At 42.4% G+C, this 21,660-nt stretch overlaps 1 protein-coding gene across 1 annotated transcript; it reads right to left on the reverse strand.

Annotated features, from left to right (window-relative positions):
• Positions 1–10,171: 10,171 nt before the first annotated feature.
• Positions 10,172–20,452, reverse strand: PPM1K (protein phosphatase, Mg2+/Mn2+ dependent 1K; the record flags this gene model as incomplete). The annotated part of the gene is made up of 6 exons (XM_079535060.1): positions 19,986–20,452; positions 19,310–19,410; positions 12,094–12,259; positions 11,451–11,595; positions 10,622–10,756; positions 10,172–10,303 (listed from the first exon to the last, which is right to left on the reverse strand). Exons 1-6 carry the CDS (start codon positions 20,423–20,425, stop codon positions 10,172–10,174), a joined length of 1,119 nt encoding a protein of 372 aa, XP_079391186.1. The 5' UTR covers positions 20,426–20,452.
• Between the last annotated feature and the right edge of the window lie 1,208 nt (positions 20,453–21,660).

The following is a 21,660-nucleotide window of genomic DNA, read 5'->3' on the forward strand; positions in this document are numbered from 1 at the left end:
ATGTAGTGTGCAAATGTAATGTCATGCTTACGAGAGGGGGCTGGCTGCCTCCAGCCCACAGTCATCGGTTCAATAGCAGAACACTTTAGATAAGTTATTTTGCACTTTCTTATGTATAAAATTGGTAGATACTTATATTTGCTTTGTATCATTTAAAGACTCCTTTTGTTTCGGTAAATGAACTGTGTATAAAATATTTATGCAGTTGAAACTGTTTTTAGACAGTATTTTTAATTTCAGCAAGTTTGGTTACTTGTTGCATGACTATTAACACAGCTGACTTTTTGTGTCAGTGCAATGTATATTTTTTTTGTCCTGTTATTAACTTGTAAGCCCTAGTTAAATGGCCATTTATTTGTACAGCATCGGGAGTAAATTGAAGATAACTGGCTAAGACTGGAGTGTGGAATTTTGTACTATATTGCAGAATCCAATATCTGTTTTTTGGTGGTTACGTAAAAGGCCTGACGATTTACTATCTAGTGTGCAATCTGTGATATCTGAATGTTCATTGTATATTTGTCTCCAATGCAAAAAGTTAGAGTAACACAGTTACAATACATGATTAAATGCAATAGTTCAGGTACTTAAGTATTTTTTTCATTTCAAATAAATACCTGCTATTTACCACCAAAAAGCTGTTTTGCATTTGTTGGAAATAAGCAACATTTGCAGCTGAATAAACATTTTTAAAATAGGAGTAGTAGTTGATGAGTACCATGTTTTTTTTATTCTCCAGACAAGTAAGCTTGTTGTTTGATATCGTTTTGCTTTCTGAACCCAAGTACAGTCATCTGCAGTGATGCAATGTAAAATTGTGAATCTTTTTTTTTTTTTTTTTTTCTTTAAGAGTGTCATTGTAGAGAGTGGGAAGCCAGCAGTGTTGACAGTTTTTTAGAAGAATAAGCTGTACTGATAAAGAGAAGGCAGACAGTAAAGAATAATCTAAGTCACGTTCCATAAGGACATTTCAAGAGGAGGAAGTATTGAAAACTTAAATCATCTTTTCCAAGGAGAGAGGACAACTGCTAGAGCAGGACTTGACCTTATCTGGTGAGACACAGCTTAAGATCCCCAAATGTTGAAATATTTTACTAATGCTTAGAATCATAGAATGATTACAGTTGGAAAATACCTCTAAGAGATAATCATGTCCAACCTCAAACCCATCACCACCATGCCCCCTTCAACGCCTTTGTATAATTTTTTCTAATTTGGTAGTGCTGAAGAAGGTGGGATTTTGTTGTGATGGTTACTTGCATGGCAATGCTGGTTGCTAACAGTTTTTCTCCAGTTAAAAAACAGGCTTTGTTGCAGCTAGACCTGCCATGTTCCTTAGCTGATTAACACCAGAACTCACTGCATTCTTAGTGCTTGTCAGAAAGTGATTTCTTTAGCTGTAAGATGAAAGTACCTTCAAGCAATGTTATTAACCGTCTGTGCTTACTGCATTCAGCATAAACTCATTTCACAACAGCTTTGTGTGGCAGGAGGGGGGTTTTTAGAGTGTATTAAGTGTTCTTTGCAGTTGTAGCTAGCCCACCTACTCTGGTGCCATAGAACAGGTCACAGAGGAGTTTCAGCAGAGAGCACCTTGAGCCAGTAGAGTGCTCTGGAGTCAGGGTGCTAGGTCTGGGGTTGTCAAGTAGAAATGCCCTCTTATCTGCGGCTCCAGGCTGGTTTGTGCAGCAGAACCACTTGCTGTATGGTAATTCAGCATTTTCTTCTCATTGGCAAAAACGTGCTGGCCTTCTTCATGGATCTGTACCACATTGAAGTTAGCGGACCTGTGCTCAATTTCCAGTAGTGTTCTGAATGATGTGAAGAACCTGTCGTTTTAGTGCCATGAGTAATTTTTATAACTTTTTTTTTATCTCTCCGATACGTGCTCCCACTGATTCAGTCTTTATAGCTAGTGACCGTGCCTTATTTCAGGAGTAGCTTCCATTCTGTTTCTTGCTGTAGGAGATTAATTCTTTTGAAAGTTTGCCAATGGCAGCATGATAACTTGGTCAAACCTGCTCATAGGTAAAGCTTTGGTGCTGAAAAACTTCGGCTTGGAGACGACTGGCTACATGTTTCCTCCTGCTTCTCTCAGTAATGCAGCAGAACAAACAGTGATGGAGTGGACAGGTAACACACTGAAGAGGTAATTTCTATGCAGCCACAAAGCTATCCGAGTTGTAGTCTCCTTTGTGTAAATTATCACCATTTGCACTAGTTACAGAATATGATGTTAAAATTAAAAAAAAAAAAAAAAAAAAAAAGACAGGTTTGAGAAAGGTTCAGTGCATTATAGTGGATATTTTTTGCATGTTGCCTTTCCAGATGTGGGAAATAATATTGTGCTATATATTTTGTTAACTTTCTTAGTATAAAATTATATTGATAAGATCCATCAGATCAGCATTCCCTTGTGATGCGCCTGCAGTCAGCTGGAAGCAGTTTCTCGAAGTATTGCTAGTTCATTTCCACACTGAATTTGTTTAATTTCCTTTGGAACTGCAGCTCTTTCTGGTGAACAGGCTGCCGGCCTGTAGGGGACTAGCCCAGGTTGTGCCATGCCAATGGGATGCAGATGGGTGTTACTGCTAGGGGTAGAGACGTGGCTGTGCTAGGGGTACGGTGTGTGGCTGTGCATTTCTGGATGCCCTGTAGAAGTCTCAAGAGGATGACTGTTGGTCTGGTCTGTCAGCAGGGGCTCTTTGTGGCTGCCCAGCTTCACATAGGATGTGGCATTAATGGAAGGAAATCATGTGGCTCTGCATGATGGATTCCTCAGCTTTTTTCAAGGAAGAGGAAAGTGAAAGATGTTCAGAGTGGGTTGAGGCTTCCCATGGACAACACTTGCTGTTCTGAGAGCTGAAAACTCTGCTTTCCTCTGGTAAAACACCAAGGTTCTGTTGAGACTGAGTCTCCAAGGGAGGGAAAGCATGTGCAGGTTGCATTTAAATTCACCTCCTCCTCAGCTTTGGTACAGCTGATGCCTCGCTATCTGCTGAGGGATCCCTCTGTTCTGATCGCGGAGTCTCCTTTCTCTTACCCAGTGAGTGCCAGGCTATGTGCAGCACCTCCAAATGGGTAGCTGGAGGGTAGGACCTTGATGTGCTTGGTTCTGTAGCAACAAGTTCACCAGCAAATGCAGTAGTAAAAACACTGCTTTCCATGCAGTGTTTGTGAAATACATTCTGGGATTGCTCTTTTTAGCTAACGGGCACAGAGGGAGCTGTGCATTGAAAAAGCAAACTAAGTTTCAGTGTGAGCCAGGTTGTGGCCACGGGCAGTTGTTACTTAAGCAAGCTTTCCAGGGCTTCCCAGACCTGTCAGAAACCACATGTTGTCAACTTTTAATAACTTCTGGATTGGCTGCTGCCTTGCAGATTCTGGGAACTGGAGACTTTGACAGATTTTATTTCCTGAAGAACAAAAGCCCAAAGGCTTACTGTAGACACTCTGCAGTCATGGGGTCTGCTAGTTATAAGTGATTTACTCATAATGTCCAAGGAGGAGAGATGTCTTTGATCTTCCCTGGAACTGGCTCACATCCCTAAGCAACACAGGTCTGCATCTTCACTAGTAGGTCATACTGGCACTTGTTTGTTCAAATAAGCAGGAAAGGATTGGAATCATAGAAATATTAGGAGCAGGAACAGAGAGTAATTTTATGGAGGAGATGGTCTTAGTAGAAATTTGTATTGGTGCTGAATTGCAAAGAGCTATTTAATATATTTACAGATAACTTGTGGGGTGTATGTGTTTAAAAAAAGAAACAACATCCAGCACTGGGGAGTCTCTGTCAGATGTTCAGTTTAGGGGAGGGCTGCAGAGGTCTTAAAGCTTCTCCGAGTGCCCCATGCTAGAGCACGCATTGCCTTCTATAATGCCTGACCGCTCTCCTCTGCTTGTCCTGGAGACATATGGCAGAGGACTGCCATGCTGCTGCCAGCGCTCAGCCTCTCCCCTCCTGCCAGTGTGAATTAACCAGCAGGTCACAGGGGCACTCATTATGGGACAAATGTTCTGATTACAGAGTAACCTTTGCAGAGTAACCCGGTAGCTATTTCCCAACTGCTGCCAAATGGTGAGGAAAGGGCAGCAGCTTAAAGCTGTCCAGCAGGTTTCTTCGCATGCTGCCTGAGCTCTGAAAATTCACCTACAGAAGCAGCAGGACCCTTAGCACTGTGTATTCAGTACATGCGGGTATCTTAAAGCTGATAAGGTCCTAAACGAGATGAGAAATGGAATGGCAATAAAGGATGACAAAAAAGGACTTGCATTAGTCCTAAATGGGAGGGAAGTGTAAGGACTTTGTTCAAGTCTCCTTCAAAGAAAGTGAAGGTGAAAGGTGAGATGTATGATCAAGGTAGATTTGAGTTCAGCTGTAGGAAAAGTAAAAATCAAAAATAAGTTGTCGCATTTCCCACAGTGTTGCTTCTGCAGCAAAACTAAAACTCTCAGCCAGTCTTTGCTTCCCCACCTTTTTTTTTTTTTTGCTTTTGAGTAACTGAAAAGTTCTGAATTAATAGAATAATAGAATCACTAAGGTTGGAAAAGATTACTAAGATCAACAAGTCGAACCATCAACCCATCCCCACCATGACCAAATTGATGTAGAAGTCAAAACATCTTGTGTGTTGACTGTGTCGCAAAGTGAAATCGCTCTCCTTGACAGCTACTTCAAGTGCTTTCCTGGTTCACAAAATAATATTTCAAGGCAAACTTGTATTTAGAGCGATGGCATTTTGATTTCTTGGTATTGTAATATATGAAAATATACGAGTCTGAAATATCAAGCTAGAACACATGGCCCTGATGAAGCAAAGCTGTAGTGAAGGCTGACAGAGCACAGAGATGGCTACTTCGTACCACTTACTGCTGGTGAATGCCTTTGTGTCGTATCATATCATATCACAGAACTATAGAATGGTTGTGATGGAAGGGACCTTAAAGCCCGCTCAGTCCCAACCCCCTGCTGTGGGCTGGTTGCCCCCCCACCAGGTCAGGCTGCCCAGTGCCCCATCAAACATGGCCTTGAGTGCTTCCAGGGATGGGGCATCCAATGTTACTCTGGGCAGCCCGTGCCTCAGCACTAATTGAAAGGCAGAGCCTTGGTGAATGTGTTTATGGCAGAGGCAAAGGCCTGAGGCTCACAGGACAGTCATGGCAGAGCCTGAGAAACAAAATTTTGGTGGTTGGCAGTGTGCTTGGAAAAGAAAAATACATTCAGAGTGAAAAGCCAATTATTTATTTAGAGGTCTTTATTTAAGCATTTCAGTACAGCCTTATCTGTCCCACTGTAGATTTGAGTCACAAATTTGAAGACAAACGAATGTTTAAAAAGAAAAAAAAAAAAACTTCAGTAAAATGAAGTAGTAGATTAATTATGGTCACTGATTACACCAAAAATAAACATTAAACATCAGGAATTATAGACTGTCCTAAGGCAAAGTATGCAGTGAATGTACACAATTGCACTTCAGTCTGTAAAAGTTATGACACACTCCGCTGCCCAAGCACTTAACATGCCGGGCAAAGGGGAATCCCCATTAGTACCTCTGCATTAAGAGCAGGAGAACAGCAGCTTCAGAACTAGGAAACTGCAGGGGAGTGCTCTGCCATATGCTCAGCTTATTGGGTAAGTGACCAATGGACCTAGAAGTTCCTACGTGATTCTATTCCACAGAAATTAATATTAAACCAGAGTAACTGGTATCTGTTTTGTGCTACTGCTTTAGCTAGAAATTCTGTGCCTTTGAAAACAGCACATTGTGTGTTGAGACAGAAATGCTGATCCAGTATCTGATTCCTCCATCAGCAGAAATCTTGCAGTGAGCCCCAGATCTTCAGAATTTTCATTTCTCCAAATTGGTTAAAAAAAAAAGTGGTAATATTGCCAATTTCTCACTCCACCCTTATTCTCAACCACAAACTCTGCTACACAATTCTTCACCAACCCTGAGCTTTTCAAACCAAAAGGGATTGACTAGTCAGAGGATGCTGTATTAAAGCTGTTCCAGCCCCTTCCTCCTGCGGCACCTCTACCATGAGAAACAGCACTGGTCCAGAAGGAGTGTCCAGGTAAGGAAATACTTTTGATAAGCTGTTTCCATTTGCCTTGGCATGGCTTTACTCCTTCGACTTCATACTTCACACAAGGAATGCTGGTGCCATACACCTACAGTCATGGCTCACTCTGCCAGTGTCAGTGCCAAAACAGCCCCATGACTGAAATGCAATCCCTGTGACTTGTCCTAATGCTTCTTCATTAAGAAGTATCAAATGATGGAAAAACCAATCACCCAGGAAAGTGCAGGTTTTTCCTGGTGACTTGGAGAAAAACAAGGCTTGGTACAGATAAATCTAAAGGGAGATTACTACATATGCAAGAAAAGGCGAGGCTGTTGTTTGGGAAGAGAAAGATTTTGGTAACAGAGGGTCTGCACCAAACGATGTTTCTGATGTACTCAAAGTCTGGCAGTGCACAGCATGAAGGCAGAAATTCATACAAACCAGTGAAAGAGACACTTAGCAATAGAAAGAGGAATGGGCAGAATAATGGGCCACTTGGCAAAGCAATCTGCCTTCATTAGTATCTTGTTTACTTCAGAAACATGCAGAAAACTGCTGGGAACAGCCAGGGAATAAGAAACAGAATCACAGAATCACCCGGGTTGGAAGGGACCTCAGGGATCATGTAGTTCCAACCCCCCTGCCTAGCAGGGCCACCAAACATACACATTTAGATCAGGTTGCCCAGGACCCCGTCCAACCTGGCCTTGAACACGTCCAAGGACGGGGCATCCACAACCTCCCTGGGCAGCCCGTTCCAGGGCCTAACCACTCTCCTTGTAAAGAACTTCCCCCTAACATCCAACCTAAATCTTCCCTCCTTCAACTTGGATCCATTTCCCCAAGTCCTGCTATTGTCAGCCCTTTTGAAGAGTTTACTCCCCTCCTGGGTGTAGGTTCCCTTCCCTCAGAAACGTGTCTTTGTAGTCTCCTGTCTTACTGCTTTTTAGAAAAACCAGCTCGTATCTGTTAGATGAATGTGCTAATTTATTTGTGACATTTATTAGTAGCCATACAAAGTACCTGCAGGTTTTCACCTACTGGTAAGCTTTCACCAGAACACATTGAAGTTGGTTCTGCAGGCAGACTGCTCTCATGCCGATCTCTTTCTTCCCATCCCATTTCAGTCTATAGTCCAGTGTCAGTAGATGCACGCCCCTTTGCTGCAGCACATAATTCTGAAATGAGCCCTGCTTTGAGCAGTAGGCTGGATGGATGACATCACGATGTCCTTTCCAACCACAGCTTTTCTGTGATTGTTTAAAAGCAGTAATAGGAACTGCCAACGTATCTTTACCTAACTGCCTTCTATTTTGCAAAGCTTTGTCTTATCCCTTCCTTTCTAAAATATATGTGCATCTATAGGTGGATCCTTCCTCTGAGAGGACAGTCAGTCTGCTGGAGGAAATAGAAGCACTCAACCGCTTCCATTCTCTATGAAATTAGGCTACCATAGCATCATAGAATGGCTCAGATTGGAAAGGGACCTCAAGGATTACCAAGTTCTAACCTCCCTGTCACAGGCAGGGTTACCACGTGTGAGATCAAGTTGCCCAGGGCTCCATCCAACTTGGCCTTGAACTGGATAGGGATAACACAAAAAATATGCTCCCAGACTCCCTCGAGTATAAAGATGACTTCTTTTTACATACTGATCAGTGCTCAGAAGATACTCCATCAGCCCAGGCCATTCCTCAGAGCACCTGCAGGTGCTATTCATTACCACCCTGCATTTGATACCACGTATTCAGGTTGGCAAGTACCCAGCACAGCTCAAAAAAATCAGCGTATACTTGTTATAAACACCTCAGGGGAGGCCTGATATCTTGCCTGGCTAGCTGGATGGATGGCCAAACAGGAATGAACAGCATTTGGCACCAAGCAGTGTTGATGAGACATGTCCAAATCCTGGCTCTGCTGCTCATGTTTGTCTGACACTTGAAACCAAAGCTGACTGTAGCCCTTCTTTGGCCCAGAATAAGGCTGTGGTGTGGTTAACCCTTAGCTAGGACCACTTGCTATTTCAGCAGGAGTCAGCTGTGCAGTGCAAACAGGTCATAATGGCATTGCTGGAACAGCTCACTGAGTCTCTGTCAGGTGCTGCCTCTCTGCAAGTGCTCAGGAGAGGATGCGTTCTGCTGCTTTTGCTACAAACAGGTTGTGCAGGGTGCAAATTGCAGGTTATCAATTAAAAGTGCCTTTTGCCTCCAGTAAGCAAGGCAGAGACCAAGACTGAAAACTTTGATCTCAAGTGAAGATAGAACTGGGGAAATCTGGAGAAGAAAGAAGGTATTATAACTGTAAACCAGTGATGGATGTGCTCATTAAACGTGCCTGCCTGGGCAACAGCGCCAAACACAATAGAGATTTACAAATATTGAGTCACAACCTCTTTATACTCATAAACTGAATATGCACATTATGTGCACCATATAAATACACCAAGTGATGGGACACAACCAAGGTACTGTCTATACTTAATTAATTAATTAATTGAGTATTAATGCTGTCAGTACAATGCTGTGACCTGCAGGGTGCTCCCAAGCCTGTAGCCAGAAGAACACATGGAAATGACTGTGCTGTAACCATGGGCCTGGAAGGGGCTAGAAAAAGATGTGGATGACACACTGGAAAATGAGAATCGAACCAGGCATCGCATTTTGTTCTTGTCAGTTGGCTTTTTTCTTCTTTTTAAATAATTGTGCTGTTGGAAACATGGAACAAAATCTACATGGGAAAAGCCTGACTTTTCTCTACCCATATTTCCTCACAATGGGGCAATTTGGAGGCTACAGGAGATGCACGACTGATTTTGAGTGAGGGAGAACTGGGGCCGAAAGAGGTATGTGGAAAGCTGGACCTGCTGTTGATGTGTTACCAGCAGTTTGTATCACAGCAACACCGAGCTGGCTCAGGGCTCTGGCCTTTTGTGCCCCATTGGACACAGACTCCCATCAGAAAGAGAAATGAAATCTTTAAAGCTACTATTGGTGACCAACTATTTGATGCCTGGTGGAAACAACACCCAAAACTTAACAAAAATTGCCATCTGTTATTAAAATATTCTCTTCTTTCTCTAGCTTTCTGGCTTTGGGTATTTTACAGCTGTCTTTATGCCAGCAGGAGACTGTAGCTAGCTGAAAAAAAAGGCAGAGGGCAGGAAAATCCTTGCATATGAAGAAATAAACTCTACTGTCTCATACATCCAAAGAATCTTGAACTGAAAGCTCTTTGAAACAGTTTCCTTTTCTTAGGAAAAAAAAAACAAACAAACAAATATTCAAATTGATTATGGTCTCTGAAATTATAAAGTGGGCTGCTTTTTTTTTCTCCTCCTACGTGCTCTTTTCAGGCACCATTATGCTGAAGGAAGCATGGTGCCAGAGGCTGCATGGTCCACTGCGACTGTAGGGGCTTTGGGCCCAATGGGTTCCCATCTGTTCAACAGCACGTGGCTCCTGCTTGCTCTGTCTCTTTGGAGCTGAAGGATCACAGGTAATACCAGAGAGAGCCTAAAGCCCAGCAAAGTGCTCTATTGGGATGCCATTCGGCTACATGGAATGCCCCTGGCACCAGAACATAACCACAGGCTAATTACTTCTGTTATTTCCCCCTTGTACTTCACCCGTTTCTCGTGAAATATGGGGGAGCTGTGGATGGCTACATGACAGAGGAAAACAACAGACTCCCTTTTTGTCTTTCTAAGAACACTGCGTTTGTTCCCCTGTGTATTAACGTACAAAGAAGATGGCGCATGGCTCAGTCTCAGACTTTCACAGCTGCCAGGTAACTGAGTACTAGGTAACAAGAGTTGGGATGAAACTGATGTGTCATAACTCAAGCCCAGAGACTTGTCTGTGCAAATGAAATGATGTGCAGAACTGCTGGGCCTAGAAACCCAATGCTGATCTGAATAAATAAACACAGTAAAATGTGATCAGCTGTAAGCAGCAATTACGCACCAAAGGAGCAGTTGCATCTTCCATAACTGGCAACAGAAAAGATGGACAAGACACTGAGTCAACCTATGAACAGATGGATGTGTTCTCTTATAGCACGTTGTATCCGTGTTATTGCAGGAAAAGATAGCTGTGTCAGGTCTTCACGCCCATCTCCCACTGGAGGCAAAACTGCGGCTGAAGGAAAAGTTGATCTCGCCATTTTTATACTTCCCCCACGCTCCAAATGGCACTATGACAACCGTGCTGTTATCTTCAGTGCCATACTGCATTGCCTGAAGGAAGAAACAATTTGTCAGCGTCACAGTCTTGCTCAGAAAGAGAAATAGCTCTCTGACTCCACATGGGACAGCATGCTCTGAGACTTCATTGCTTCTTCCCAGCTCCAACACTGCAGGCTCTTGCACACCTCAGAGCTTTCCATGGATATACCACTATCCAAAACCTCCAATATGAAACTGGTGGTTTCTGTCTACGCTGATTACATACTCAGCAGGTCTGCGGACCAAGAACTAAGCACGTTAATTGAAATGATGTCCCTGTGTCCTTGCAAGGATCTGGCACTTTGATGCTTCAAGTAACCCTAGCATTACCTGCTCAGTAACAACGTGGGCAGCTTCAGTGGGATCGTGGCACTGGTTGATGAAGTCGCAGATCTCTTGACTGTTCACCATGAAGTTAATACCGTCTGTAGTAAGGACTAGGAAGCCGTCATCTGCATGGTGCAACTGCAATAAAGGTATGAAGTATGCACAACAGTGAAGAGAGTGCTGCCAAGTAAAACTGCTGCCTTGATTTCTTTTTTTTTTTACCCTTTGTTGCAAAGTATTTTTCTCTGGGAGTGCTGCCTGTTCTCTTGCTTTCTGTATGAGCACTATCCTCATCCATTAGGGGAAAATGTCAAAACATGTGAGTTGAGAGGAGGTACTTTTTTTTCTCTTTATGAAAACATGAATGCAGTTGTGCTGAATACCTTATGGGTGGTTGATCTGTTTCCTGGACAATTGCAAAGCTATGGTAAGATGCATGCAACTGCCCTTTCCTTCCCCCTTCCTCTCAAATATGTAACCCGCCACAAATTCTGCTATCCTTGGTGACCCAGCTCTTCCAAATCCCACCTAGTTCTCAGTGATTGCTTTGTACCAATATTAACATTGAAAGTAGGTTATACTGTGATAACAGGGATTCAGAAGTTAACCTTCTTGACTTTCCTGTCAGGACTTGATTCTCTTCTATCTTATTAGTGTCAATCTGAGATAACTTACGTAGAGCTGGTTGAGGGTTATTTCACCACAAGTGAAAACCAAAGCTTGGTCGTGTGGTTTCACCTGAGCAAACTGTGTGGGTACCACCACCTGCTTCAGATAGCTTTGTTGCCCCCTTAATCCAATTGCCGTCCCTGTAAACCAGGCTTTCTTTTACCTGAACCCTTTTTGTTTCTGGCTGGGCTATCACACCACTGTTTTTAAGATCCAAATCTCCTATGCTCCGCGTCATTGCAAGTCTACCATTCACATGAGGTTGTCCCAAACTGTTCCAGGCAACGAAGCCACCGCACTTCCTAATCCTGTCCGGAGGCACAAGAGAGAAAGCGAAGATGAGTTACAGATTCAGACCATTCCCCCTGTCTGTAGCTGCAGTTTCTACCACTATCTGCTGATGTGAGATGGAGTACCATGGACCTGAGCTGAGAGGCTATGTTTGAAGGGTTCCACAGAAGGGATAGGATTTAGAGGGCAGAGTGCTGCCCTGGGAACTACAGCACATTTCTTCACATCTTGGATATCTCTTGGAACTCTTGGATGAGTCTTTGAACCATGTGATTACAGCTCAATACCCAGTCCTAGCTCTGCTGGTTTTACTGCAATGACAGTTTATGTTCATGTAGGCCTTTATAAATCCCCAGTTCTTGAAATGGAAATAAATGACTTAACTGGGGTTGTGCCACTTTTTCCAGCTTGGACTGTTATGTTCTGCTCTAGCCTTTTTCCCAGGACCAACCTGGCAGCAGGATAGCCTGACAGAGGCTGTTCCCCAGAAAGCCACAATACGAGCCAACAGGTACCTTTCCTTCTCCTCCTTCCTTTCTGGTGTATGGTCAATGGTGAGTTTCATGGCCTTTCCTTTTCGACACAGCAGTGCACGGCTGTCACCCACGCTTGCCACTACCAGCTCAATACCATCCCGCAGCAGGGCCACCGTTGCAGTGGTCCCAGAGTTCATCAGAGTTGCTACAAATGTCATATCAGAGAGAGAGGTTTTATCACTGCCTTAAAGCACAGGACCATTTATAACAGAGCAACAGTGTCGACTGGTTAAGACAAAGACAACTTGTGCTCTACATTACTAGTAAGTAATTGTTTTTAAGTTTAAACTAAAGCTATAGATAAGGATTTAAAAAAAAAAAAAAAAGCAAACAAACATGCATACAGGACTTGGGATGGGGAGACAGAGAGGGAAAAAAGTGGAGAGTGTCAGTGTTTCTGTGCAACAGCATGGCTCCATGCAAGAGGGCGAGTGAGTTAAAGCAGGATGAGACACAGTGGCTTCTTTTCAGGTTGTAGCAAATAGCTTTTCAGTCCCACTAGTTCCTCTGAAGGTACAGGTTCTTGTCTTTATCCCTATGCACAGTGAGCTCATTGATAGCCCACCAGAATGCTGATGGTTCTCCCCTCCTGTGAGGCAGTGAAGTGGGTGGCTGAGTAATTGCAATTGGAGCTGCATGTAGTTCAGCAGAAGAAAACCTCCAGATCACTTCTTGGCTGCAGTCTGTGGGGTTCTCCTGTTGCTGTTGTTATTAATAATCTCCCTCTCATTCCCATTGGCTTGCCAAGAGACAAAGGGCTCTGCCAGCAAGTGCTGCCCTTTTTGAGAAGGGGACTCTGCTCTCTTACAGCCCTGCAGATTTGTTGGAGGTTGCAGCACTAAGGCAAAGCTGGATTCCGCCTTGCCTTGCATTGCAGTGCAAAATGAGTGCAAGTCACCTGGCAGCTGTGCTTGCTTCTGGGCGATCTGCCCTTGTATGCTGGTGGGATCATTTGACATTTGCTGCCTAGAGGGCAAGCTGAAGCCCTAGCTGCTGGCTTCCTCCTCTTGCAGGGCACGGGAACGGTCTAAGCTGTCTGTTTTATGGACCTGGTTGCAGTAACTACTGCAAGCAAACTTGCTTAGGGGAAATAAAACCCGTGCTTAAAAAGAGGAAAAACGAGTCTGTCTGCCTGTTTCAGAGAAGTTGTGCAGATTTATCCGCAGTGAAAGAAATGCCAGAAGAACTGCCTAGCCCTCATTTTTTGCTTGCTTACTGTTTAAAAGGAAGAACCTACTTTTGTAGGTAGCATCTCCTCCTGCAAAACATGCTGCACTGGTTAGGGAGAGCAATCTCTCTGCTGGAAAGCACTAGCTCCTGCTAACTTGAGCTTTTGTAGTAAAAAGCCAAGTTGGGAACAAGTCTTGCCCAGAACTCACAGCCCATGCAAGTGCCTCTGAAAGGCCCTCTGGAGGCTTCTTGCACACTGAGGTGTTCCAGTAACAGGTTTTAAAAGCTAGCTTCCAGACAGAGGTTTGGGTCTTAGCATTGAGAATCCCTAGCTATATTGCTATTTTCACATGAGTAACAATTGAAGATCTTCCCACCACCACTTCTGCAGAGCTCTGCACTACACGTGCTTCTGCCTTTGGCTCTGTAGCACTGACCTGGGATGGTGGAAGGAACTGGGGTGGGCAGCACAACGCCCTGATGGGTGCATGGAGCCTTGCTGTCAGATGAAAGCAGTGCGTTGATGAAACAAAAAAAAATACCTCACAAAGCCATCTAAACTAAGCTTGTGTTATTATTAAAACAGGTATTATTACTGCTGCGGTGACTTGGTTAACTGACTTAACCAACAAGTCCACAGTGAATGTTCACCATGGTGACACAGGATGCACTTTGGTCTGTGTTACAGCTGTGATACAGACTACAAGATTCAAAACCACGTAGATGCCAGTAGTCTGTTGAGCATTCAGGTAAGCACTGACATCTTGTTTCTACTTTAAAGCAAGGACTATGCAAGTACAGGCTCATTTTAAAGTATTTTATAAAATAAGATAATAACAGGTAGTGGTGTGATTAGAAATTTTAGTAAATTCAGTAAAATACCTGTTTTAGCCAACAGCTAAAAGAAGTAAAATGAACTTAAAACTGCCTTTTTTACTTTGCAGAAAATATATTTTACTTAAACATTAAAATTAATGCCACTAGTTTCCCATCTCATCACTTGTTTTGGAACTATGCTGACAAACACATAAGGTTTCAGAATAGGTTGATCTGCGGTCTGTAATTCATGACTGAGCGCAAACATTTGGTCATTCAGGCGAGTGTACATCTTCACAGTGCCAAACCAGAAAGCCAACAGGCCTGCTATCAGGAAGCAGAGGATGGTACTGAAGACCCATCAAAGACACAACAAAGAGCTGTGGTAATGGCTGTACCAACTTCTGTCTTATAAATGTTTGCTTCTTAAATTGCATTCTGAGGAAAACAAATGCCGCTCATGCTTTCTTCTCTGAAACTGAATCACCATTCACATAGGGGTGAAAGAACGTGGATCTGGTCAGACTGAAGGGATTATGTGACTTCTCTCACAGTTCCAAAACACAGCAGTGATGATGGGATAACATTTCTAATGCTTTACTATGACTGCTGCTAGGATATTTAATAACACAAAAATATATTGCATCAGCACGTGTACTCATTTTTAAAATTAAAAGAGTTTATCTTGTTTACCTAACAATATCACTATAAAACTAAGATCTTTCAATAGGTTCTTAACACTCACTGGACACTTTTTACTGCAAGTCATCTCAACTAATGTGACAAAGAGGATGTGGGAACCTTCCAGTAGTCCAGGCTAGGAACCGCCGGACTCCTTCACCTGGGACAAAATTAAGCAGATCTCTCTTTCCACTGAAGCCCAGCATATAGTGTCCAGGGCCTCCAGTTCTAGAGCTGCTGACCAGGTACAGTGTCTGCCACAAATAACACGTACACAGAGGCAAATAGGAAATTGACCCAGGGACTTTGTTCAAACAAAATAAACCTGCAACACTGGAGATGAAAGGACAAGGGCTGCAAAACAGGGCACGTAGTCATTTTGGGTTTGCCCACAGTGTCTTCTACAGAGGAAGGGCCTGGATGAGCTGTGTAATGTTCCATTTGGCCATAGTAGAGACTGCATCTTTGGCCACAGATTTGTTTTGCGGGGCTGATGGCAAGTGTCCAGTTAAAAAGTCATCCAAATAAATGTACTGATGCCAGATATGACTATCTCATATGACAGTGGTCACCTTACAGAAAATGTTCAAAACATAATATGGCCCATTTTCCCAAGGTAGTTTATATATGTAAATATATATATATAAATGAAATAAAAATTGAGAGTTCAAACCTGTGCCAACTAAAATGAGGCCATTTTAATGAAGACACTGAATGACCCCTTCTGATCCATGGGCAAACATGCAATAACACCCCCATTATACCGTAATTAGTATCGTCTAACTTGATTTGGTAACAATTGAGACCTCTGGATAAAAAAGTGGTCTTTGTGACATTGATGGCATTGTGAAATACATAAGTAACCATTTCTGCAGCTCTCCCTTTTCCTCAGTGTTGCAGGTTAACATATTCAAAGAAAAAGTAATCACATGTTCAAACAGTAACTTAAAAAAATCTGAATACTACTTTGTAAATATAATTATTTTAAAAATACTTCTGCTGTTTGCTCAGCACATTAAATTTCCAGGAGGCCCCTTCAATCGTAGACACATCAGGTAACACCTGGCTATGTTTTAACAAGATGGCTATTCCAGAAGTGAGTGGTCAATGTGATTAGAGCTAGATGCACTGAACACGGAGGCTGATGGAAACATTGCCTGCCTGTTATTTTCCCTCAGTGGTGGATGGTGCCTGCAGTGAACAGAAGCAGCAGCATTTACACTTCAAGACCACCCTAGGTCAGGGCAGGGTTTGTTTTCCATTTCTCCAGAGCAATGTCCTGTTTTCCTCGAGCATGATAAGTTGTTTAGATCCATCCTTACTCAAGAAAGCTATTCAGCTTTTACATTTAGATTTTTACTGCTGGTCCAATGTAACAGAAAACTGTCCATCTCTGTTAGCGTTTGTTCCCTGGATAATAATGTATTTGTTGATTGGGAACTTCCTTTACTGTGTCCTGTATGTTAATTTGGCAGTGATTCGACAGTGATTGGGTACATCTGAATGTGTGGAAGTGAATGAAAATGAGTTTCTGAAGAGATATCGAACACCATGCTTCAAGACTCAGGCATGTCTCTGACCTCTTAATGATTAGAAATTATTTCTGTGGCAGATGGCTTCAGAAAGAAAGTTTCTTATGCCTTTGTGTGAAACTGTCAGAGGGGATACAGGAACAACCTGCAGGTCAATACAGCAGTCCAACAGCACTAGTGAACGCACACACCGAGCATGTAGCAGTACTGGAACACATGCATAGACCTTTATTTTTACTGAGAACTCAAACGAGGAATTATTCTACTTGTTTTTCAAATCTAATTTCAAATATTTTTCAATTATAAATCTTCAGTGTCCTGGAAGACAAAGCTATGTTCTCCAACAATTCATGTTCTAGTCCTGTTAAATTTTTGCCATGTGTTTTTTTTTCCCCTCTAAATATCATCATAAGCATTGTGCTAGCCAAAATTTCATGGATTTTTGTTACAGGGATTTCCTGTAGTTATGTCCTGGCAACTATGTTTCTTCAAACACCCAGGCATTCATTTTCAAAGCTGGTTGTGTGTTAGTAAAGATCTGGACACCCTGACCATCCACCCTGTCTTGTAAAGAATACAGAGAAAGGAGCCCTGGCAGGGCTGTCTGTGGGAACAAAACTAAGTAAGTTATTTTTCTGCACTTCATCAGCTGTGGCAGGGATTCAAAAGGAGGTTGGCCTTGAGCATCCAGTGTATGACAGATAACCTGTGTTACACCACCATCTCTGAGAAAAACTTTGACCATCACATCTAGAACAGCCACAATTATTCAGAATTTTTGCTGGCAAACTGAATCAATTTGGAATTAGTCTTTTAACAAGGATACATGCAAAACATTGAATTTTACATAACTTTCAAAAGAGCAGCAATGACAAAAATATCCACACCAAACAGTCAATCAAGCATTTAATTTTTAATTTTTTTTTTAATCAGCAGATACGCAAAAAGCTTGCTTTGTTCAGAAAACTGCACTTGTCTGCACACCCTGTTACTCCACTCTTTGCCTTTTAGCTTTATTTTCAGCTGGGCAACCAGACAAGAGCACTGGGCACTTTTAGATCCCACTGGCTCCTGTGGGAAGAATATGCAGGCATTCAGCCTCCCTAAGAAACACTGAAAACTTTGTAGGACATGGCCCCTGTAAATGTTCAATGATTGCTTTTCCCTTCTATTTTGTTTGTCCTCAAGCTTTTTTAGTGCAGAAGGCTTGTTCAGTATCTTGATGACTGTTACATAAATTTGCTGGCATTTGCATTACATTTCAGTGAGCAGCCCCGATTAGTCAGTTAAATGGTATGATAAAATCCTACAAGGAATTCCAAAATGCCCAGCTTGCTGTACAGCTTGTTTGTTAAATATTTTTCTTGTTCAGTTCATTATGTCTCAAGTACAGAATGCTATAATCAGAAACCACATTCAGAGTAACAGAACAGTACACCCAGTATGGTTCCCAAACATCCTTCTCAAGGAAATGCTCTGAAATTTGAACATGAGCAAAATAAAGAGCTGTCTTAACAACAAATGGACTGGGCAGGGTGCAAATAAAACAAATCACAAATTCAAAGAAAATAAGAGGTCGTGATCTAGGGAAGCACATAAGCCTTCAGGTGTTTGATGGTTTGTTGTTTTTTTTTTTTTAAATCTGGGCTTACAAGGAGACTCTTGGATCCAAAGCTCATCTGCTCTAGTGATATCCCTATCATTAGCTCAGTTAAAACTGACTTCACAGGTCAAAAATGACTTTGGATTTTTTACCCCATTATTATTCTTTTTAAACAATACGACTGGTTTTCCACACTTAGAAATAAAATAGGTTATAATGGAAAAATGAGCTTTACAGATTAAATTCCTCCTTTTTAAGGGCTGTGTTTCAGAACTTGAGTCATTGTCTTTTCTGATACATTAGCTCTTACCACATAAGAGGAAAGCTGTACATCCCTCACAGTGCTGCAAGTCAGGCAACTTGTCCAGCCAGGAAATACTTGAGCCTAGGTAGGTTTGGTTAGCACTTTAAGAGCAGGAAACCACTCCATTACTAGACTGTTTTCACTGATTGTTTAAAGGAAGTGGAAGTAGCCCCAAGGACACAGTGTGACTTCATTCCCTAAACGTCCTGTTGCATCGCCAGTATCTGTAGCAGCACTGGGACAAGTTGTTTGGGTTTGGTTTTCTTTGTATTTATTTAAACACTAGGTGAACTAACTCCTCTATCTCCTTCCCAAATTACACCCTATAAGCTCCAGCTGCTGTGACTGGAATTTCAGATGTGCATAGTCTCTGTCTATATATACACAAGAATTTGGTGAACAGCCAGGACTAAGGAAATCTAAAGGGGCTGGTGCCAGCTTTACCACAGCGAATCTTGTTTTCCTCTTGGCTGTTGTTTCCCCTTTCATGCTCAGCTGCTCCGGAGATTCTCTCTGTGCAGAAGTGGTACCGTTTGTATTACTTCTGGCTTATATTCCTCCTCAGCTGCAGCAGCCAAGTAAGAAAGGGGAACTTTGGACAGTGTTCCTTTCCACTCAAAGGCATAGCAACTTTTCAGAAAGAAAAGTTGGTTGGACTAGATGATCTTGTAGGTCATTTCCAACCTGTGATTCTATGATTCTATGAAAACAAAACAAAACAAAAAACAACCCAAAGAAGACAGTCTTTCTCACACAGGAAGATTTTGTTCCTTGCCAATTTAAATCGCTCCTTGCTAACTTGACAAACACCTTTCTTGACAGAATGATGTTAAGATAAATTCAGTGCGGATTATGCTGAAGCCCAGATTAATAACTCCACCAGTAAATTTGACCTAGACTTTTTAACAGCTTTTTCGTTTTTAGGGAAGTAAAGCACAATTGTTTATTTTGCAGTAAGTGATTAGAGCAAAAACCTATATTAAGTAAAATAGTTTTCAGGCTGTTTTCGGAGTCTTAGTACAAAAATACTGAGAAATAACCAATCCCTTTTTCCCCACACACATAAGGGTAGAATATTTTTTTACCTACCATCAGCAGACAGCTGAGCATGCCTTTCGTATGCTTTGTTTATTTCTAGGAAAGCATCGTTCAAAACTTTTTCTAAGTTCTCTTCCTGAACAGCAAATTCCCTGGGTACAAATAATGAAAAAAAAATTAGACTTCTTACCAAGAAGCGTTCACAGTAATCAATCTCTTTCATAGACTTATTTCCTCCATGCATGCATTGAATAATGCTAGATTACAGTAAAAAGGTAATACTGCTTTATTAATGACTTCCACTGAAAGCTTAACACTCTGATTTTGTGAACAGATAAAGTGCCTCTTCTAACACTCAGGCAAGTACCGGAGAGCTAGGGAGGAGTGTCAGCAAACTCCCAATGTGATCTGTGATCACATAACCCCCATCTGACAACAGGCAATTCACATGCTCTGTATTCCCTGCTCTCTCCTGCAATCACATTTTCTTTTCTTGTCTTTCCAGGCTTGCTCCCCAGGCAGGGAACATACAGAGAAGTACATCACGCCACATCTGTTGTAATGGGAATTACTCCTTTGCTGTGTTGCTGCTGACCCTGTTGGAATAGATGGCTATACAACCTGAGACGATTAGCAGCAACATATGGTGCACAGATTCCCTTTTGGTTGTAAGGAAGGAGGCTCTACAGTAAGTCATTAACCACGCGTTCACTTGACGCACACTTACTTGATATATCTTTCCATGTTCTTAGCGCAGAAGTCTGCTGCTGCCGCCCCGCCATGTCCATCGTATACTGCAAAGTACAGGACATCCTCAGTCAGCTGAGCGTAATCAAAGCGGTCTTCATTTTCCTTCCGCTTCCCAATATGACTGGCACAGCCCACTTTGCTCAGGCTGACTTTTGGAATCGGCTTTCCATACTTTATGCTAGGTGGGAGGAGAATAGGTTCATCAATGCGATTGTCCCAGATGCCAAAGGTGTCCCACGTGGCGGGCCGCCCGCTCCCGTCCGGATCAAAGCGGGATGCCCGGCGTTCGGAGGTGGAAATGTAGCACTCGACTGTCAGACGCTTGTCGTCTTGCAGGAGGCGGGATGTCAGCAGGGCTCTCCTTCGTACTTGAGAACCTCCGTTTCTTACCAAATGGATTAAAGCAGCTGTTGACATAACTTGTCTTCGCAGAGATTCGTAGGGATAAAAGAGATGCAGCAGCTGGAATGTCTTCAAGAACAAAGAGAAAACTGATCAAGAATCAGCACAGGAAGGGGGACTATCAGTTACATCATTCAGGAAACAGTTTCACAGTGGGAGCCCGCTAATCGTGCATAGCACAGCACTGCCTAGAAGAGGCTACAGAGACTCTGCATGACTCATCGAGAAACAATCCTGCACAGACCAGCCCACACTTACAGTTCTGATGAGGAGTGCTGCAGATAAATTGAGGCAAGGCAGCTCCACTGGCCACCTCCATCGTGATACCCCTATTTTCTGAGGTTGCAATGGAGCTAATGAGAGTAATAATGACTTTGTTCTATCTCATCAAAACTAGGAAAATGTTGAAATATGAGGTAAGGTCGCTGAATGAGTTTATCATGCATACAGCTCAAGCAATTGCTAAAGCATATGTGCTGTGAATCGTGGAGAGTGGGGAAAAAATGTACTTGCTTTGATTTTAAAGAGCTGAATTCCTGCACAGGAGACATGATATTCAGTTCTGTCCCATTTCATCAGAACCTGAATAAGACTTGTCAAAGCAGAACTAGAAAGGGAATTATTATTTATATATATATATATATATATATATATATATATTTTTTTTTTTAAGGCGAAGAGCAACCATTAAGTCCATCTGTAGATATGCACAATTGCTCACTTTAACTTCACAAAACACTGTCCATGCAGCTTTTAGCTATTCTGCCAGGTGTTCTTCACTACCCAACCCTGAAATCCTTGAGCTATCCCTGGAAGCAAGATCTTCTATTGACTTTTCAGATGCCTCTTCCAGCTTGGATGTATTAAACACACAAGTTGGCTCAGCACAGATACAATTCACTGACACTGATCCAACTAGCAAGCTGAAAAATGTAGAGCAATTTGCTTAGTTATTTGCAGAGTAACAGCCTAAATGATGAAACTTGAAAGAGCTGGGGTGCATTTGGTAGTAAGCCCATGTTGTTGCACCAGACAGATTTGACCTAGACCTTCAGATCGCTGTAACTAACCATGCTAAGAGTTAAGTGAGGGATTGCTCTTGTTATTGCTAAATGTTTGCTTGTACTGGAGAATTGCCAAGAGCAAAACTGTAAGTGAAAAGTATTCAATACCATAATAAAGAGATTAAGAATACATAAGATGGCAGAAGGCAGATGGTCTGACATAATCCAGCAGCAAAGAGTGAGCAA

Source organism: Tetrao urogallus, assembly GCF_951394365.1.
Source record: "Tetrao urogallus genome assembly, chromosome: 4".
In the NCBI taxonomy this organism is placed as follows: Eukaryota; Metazoa; Chordata; class Aves; order Galliformes; family Phasianidae; genus Tetrao; species Tetrao urogallus.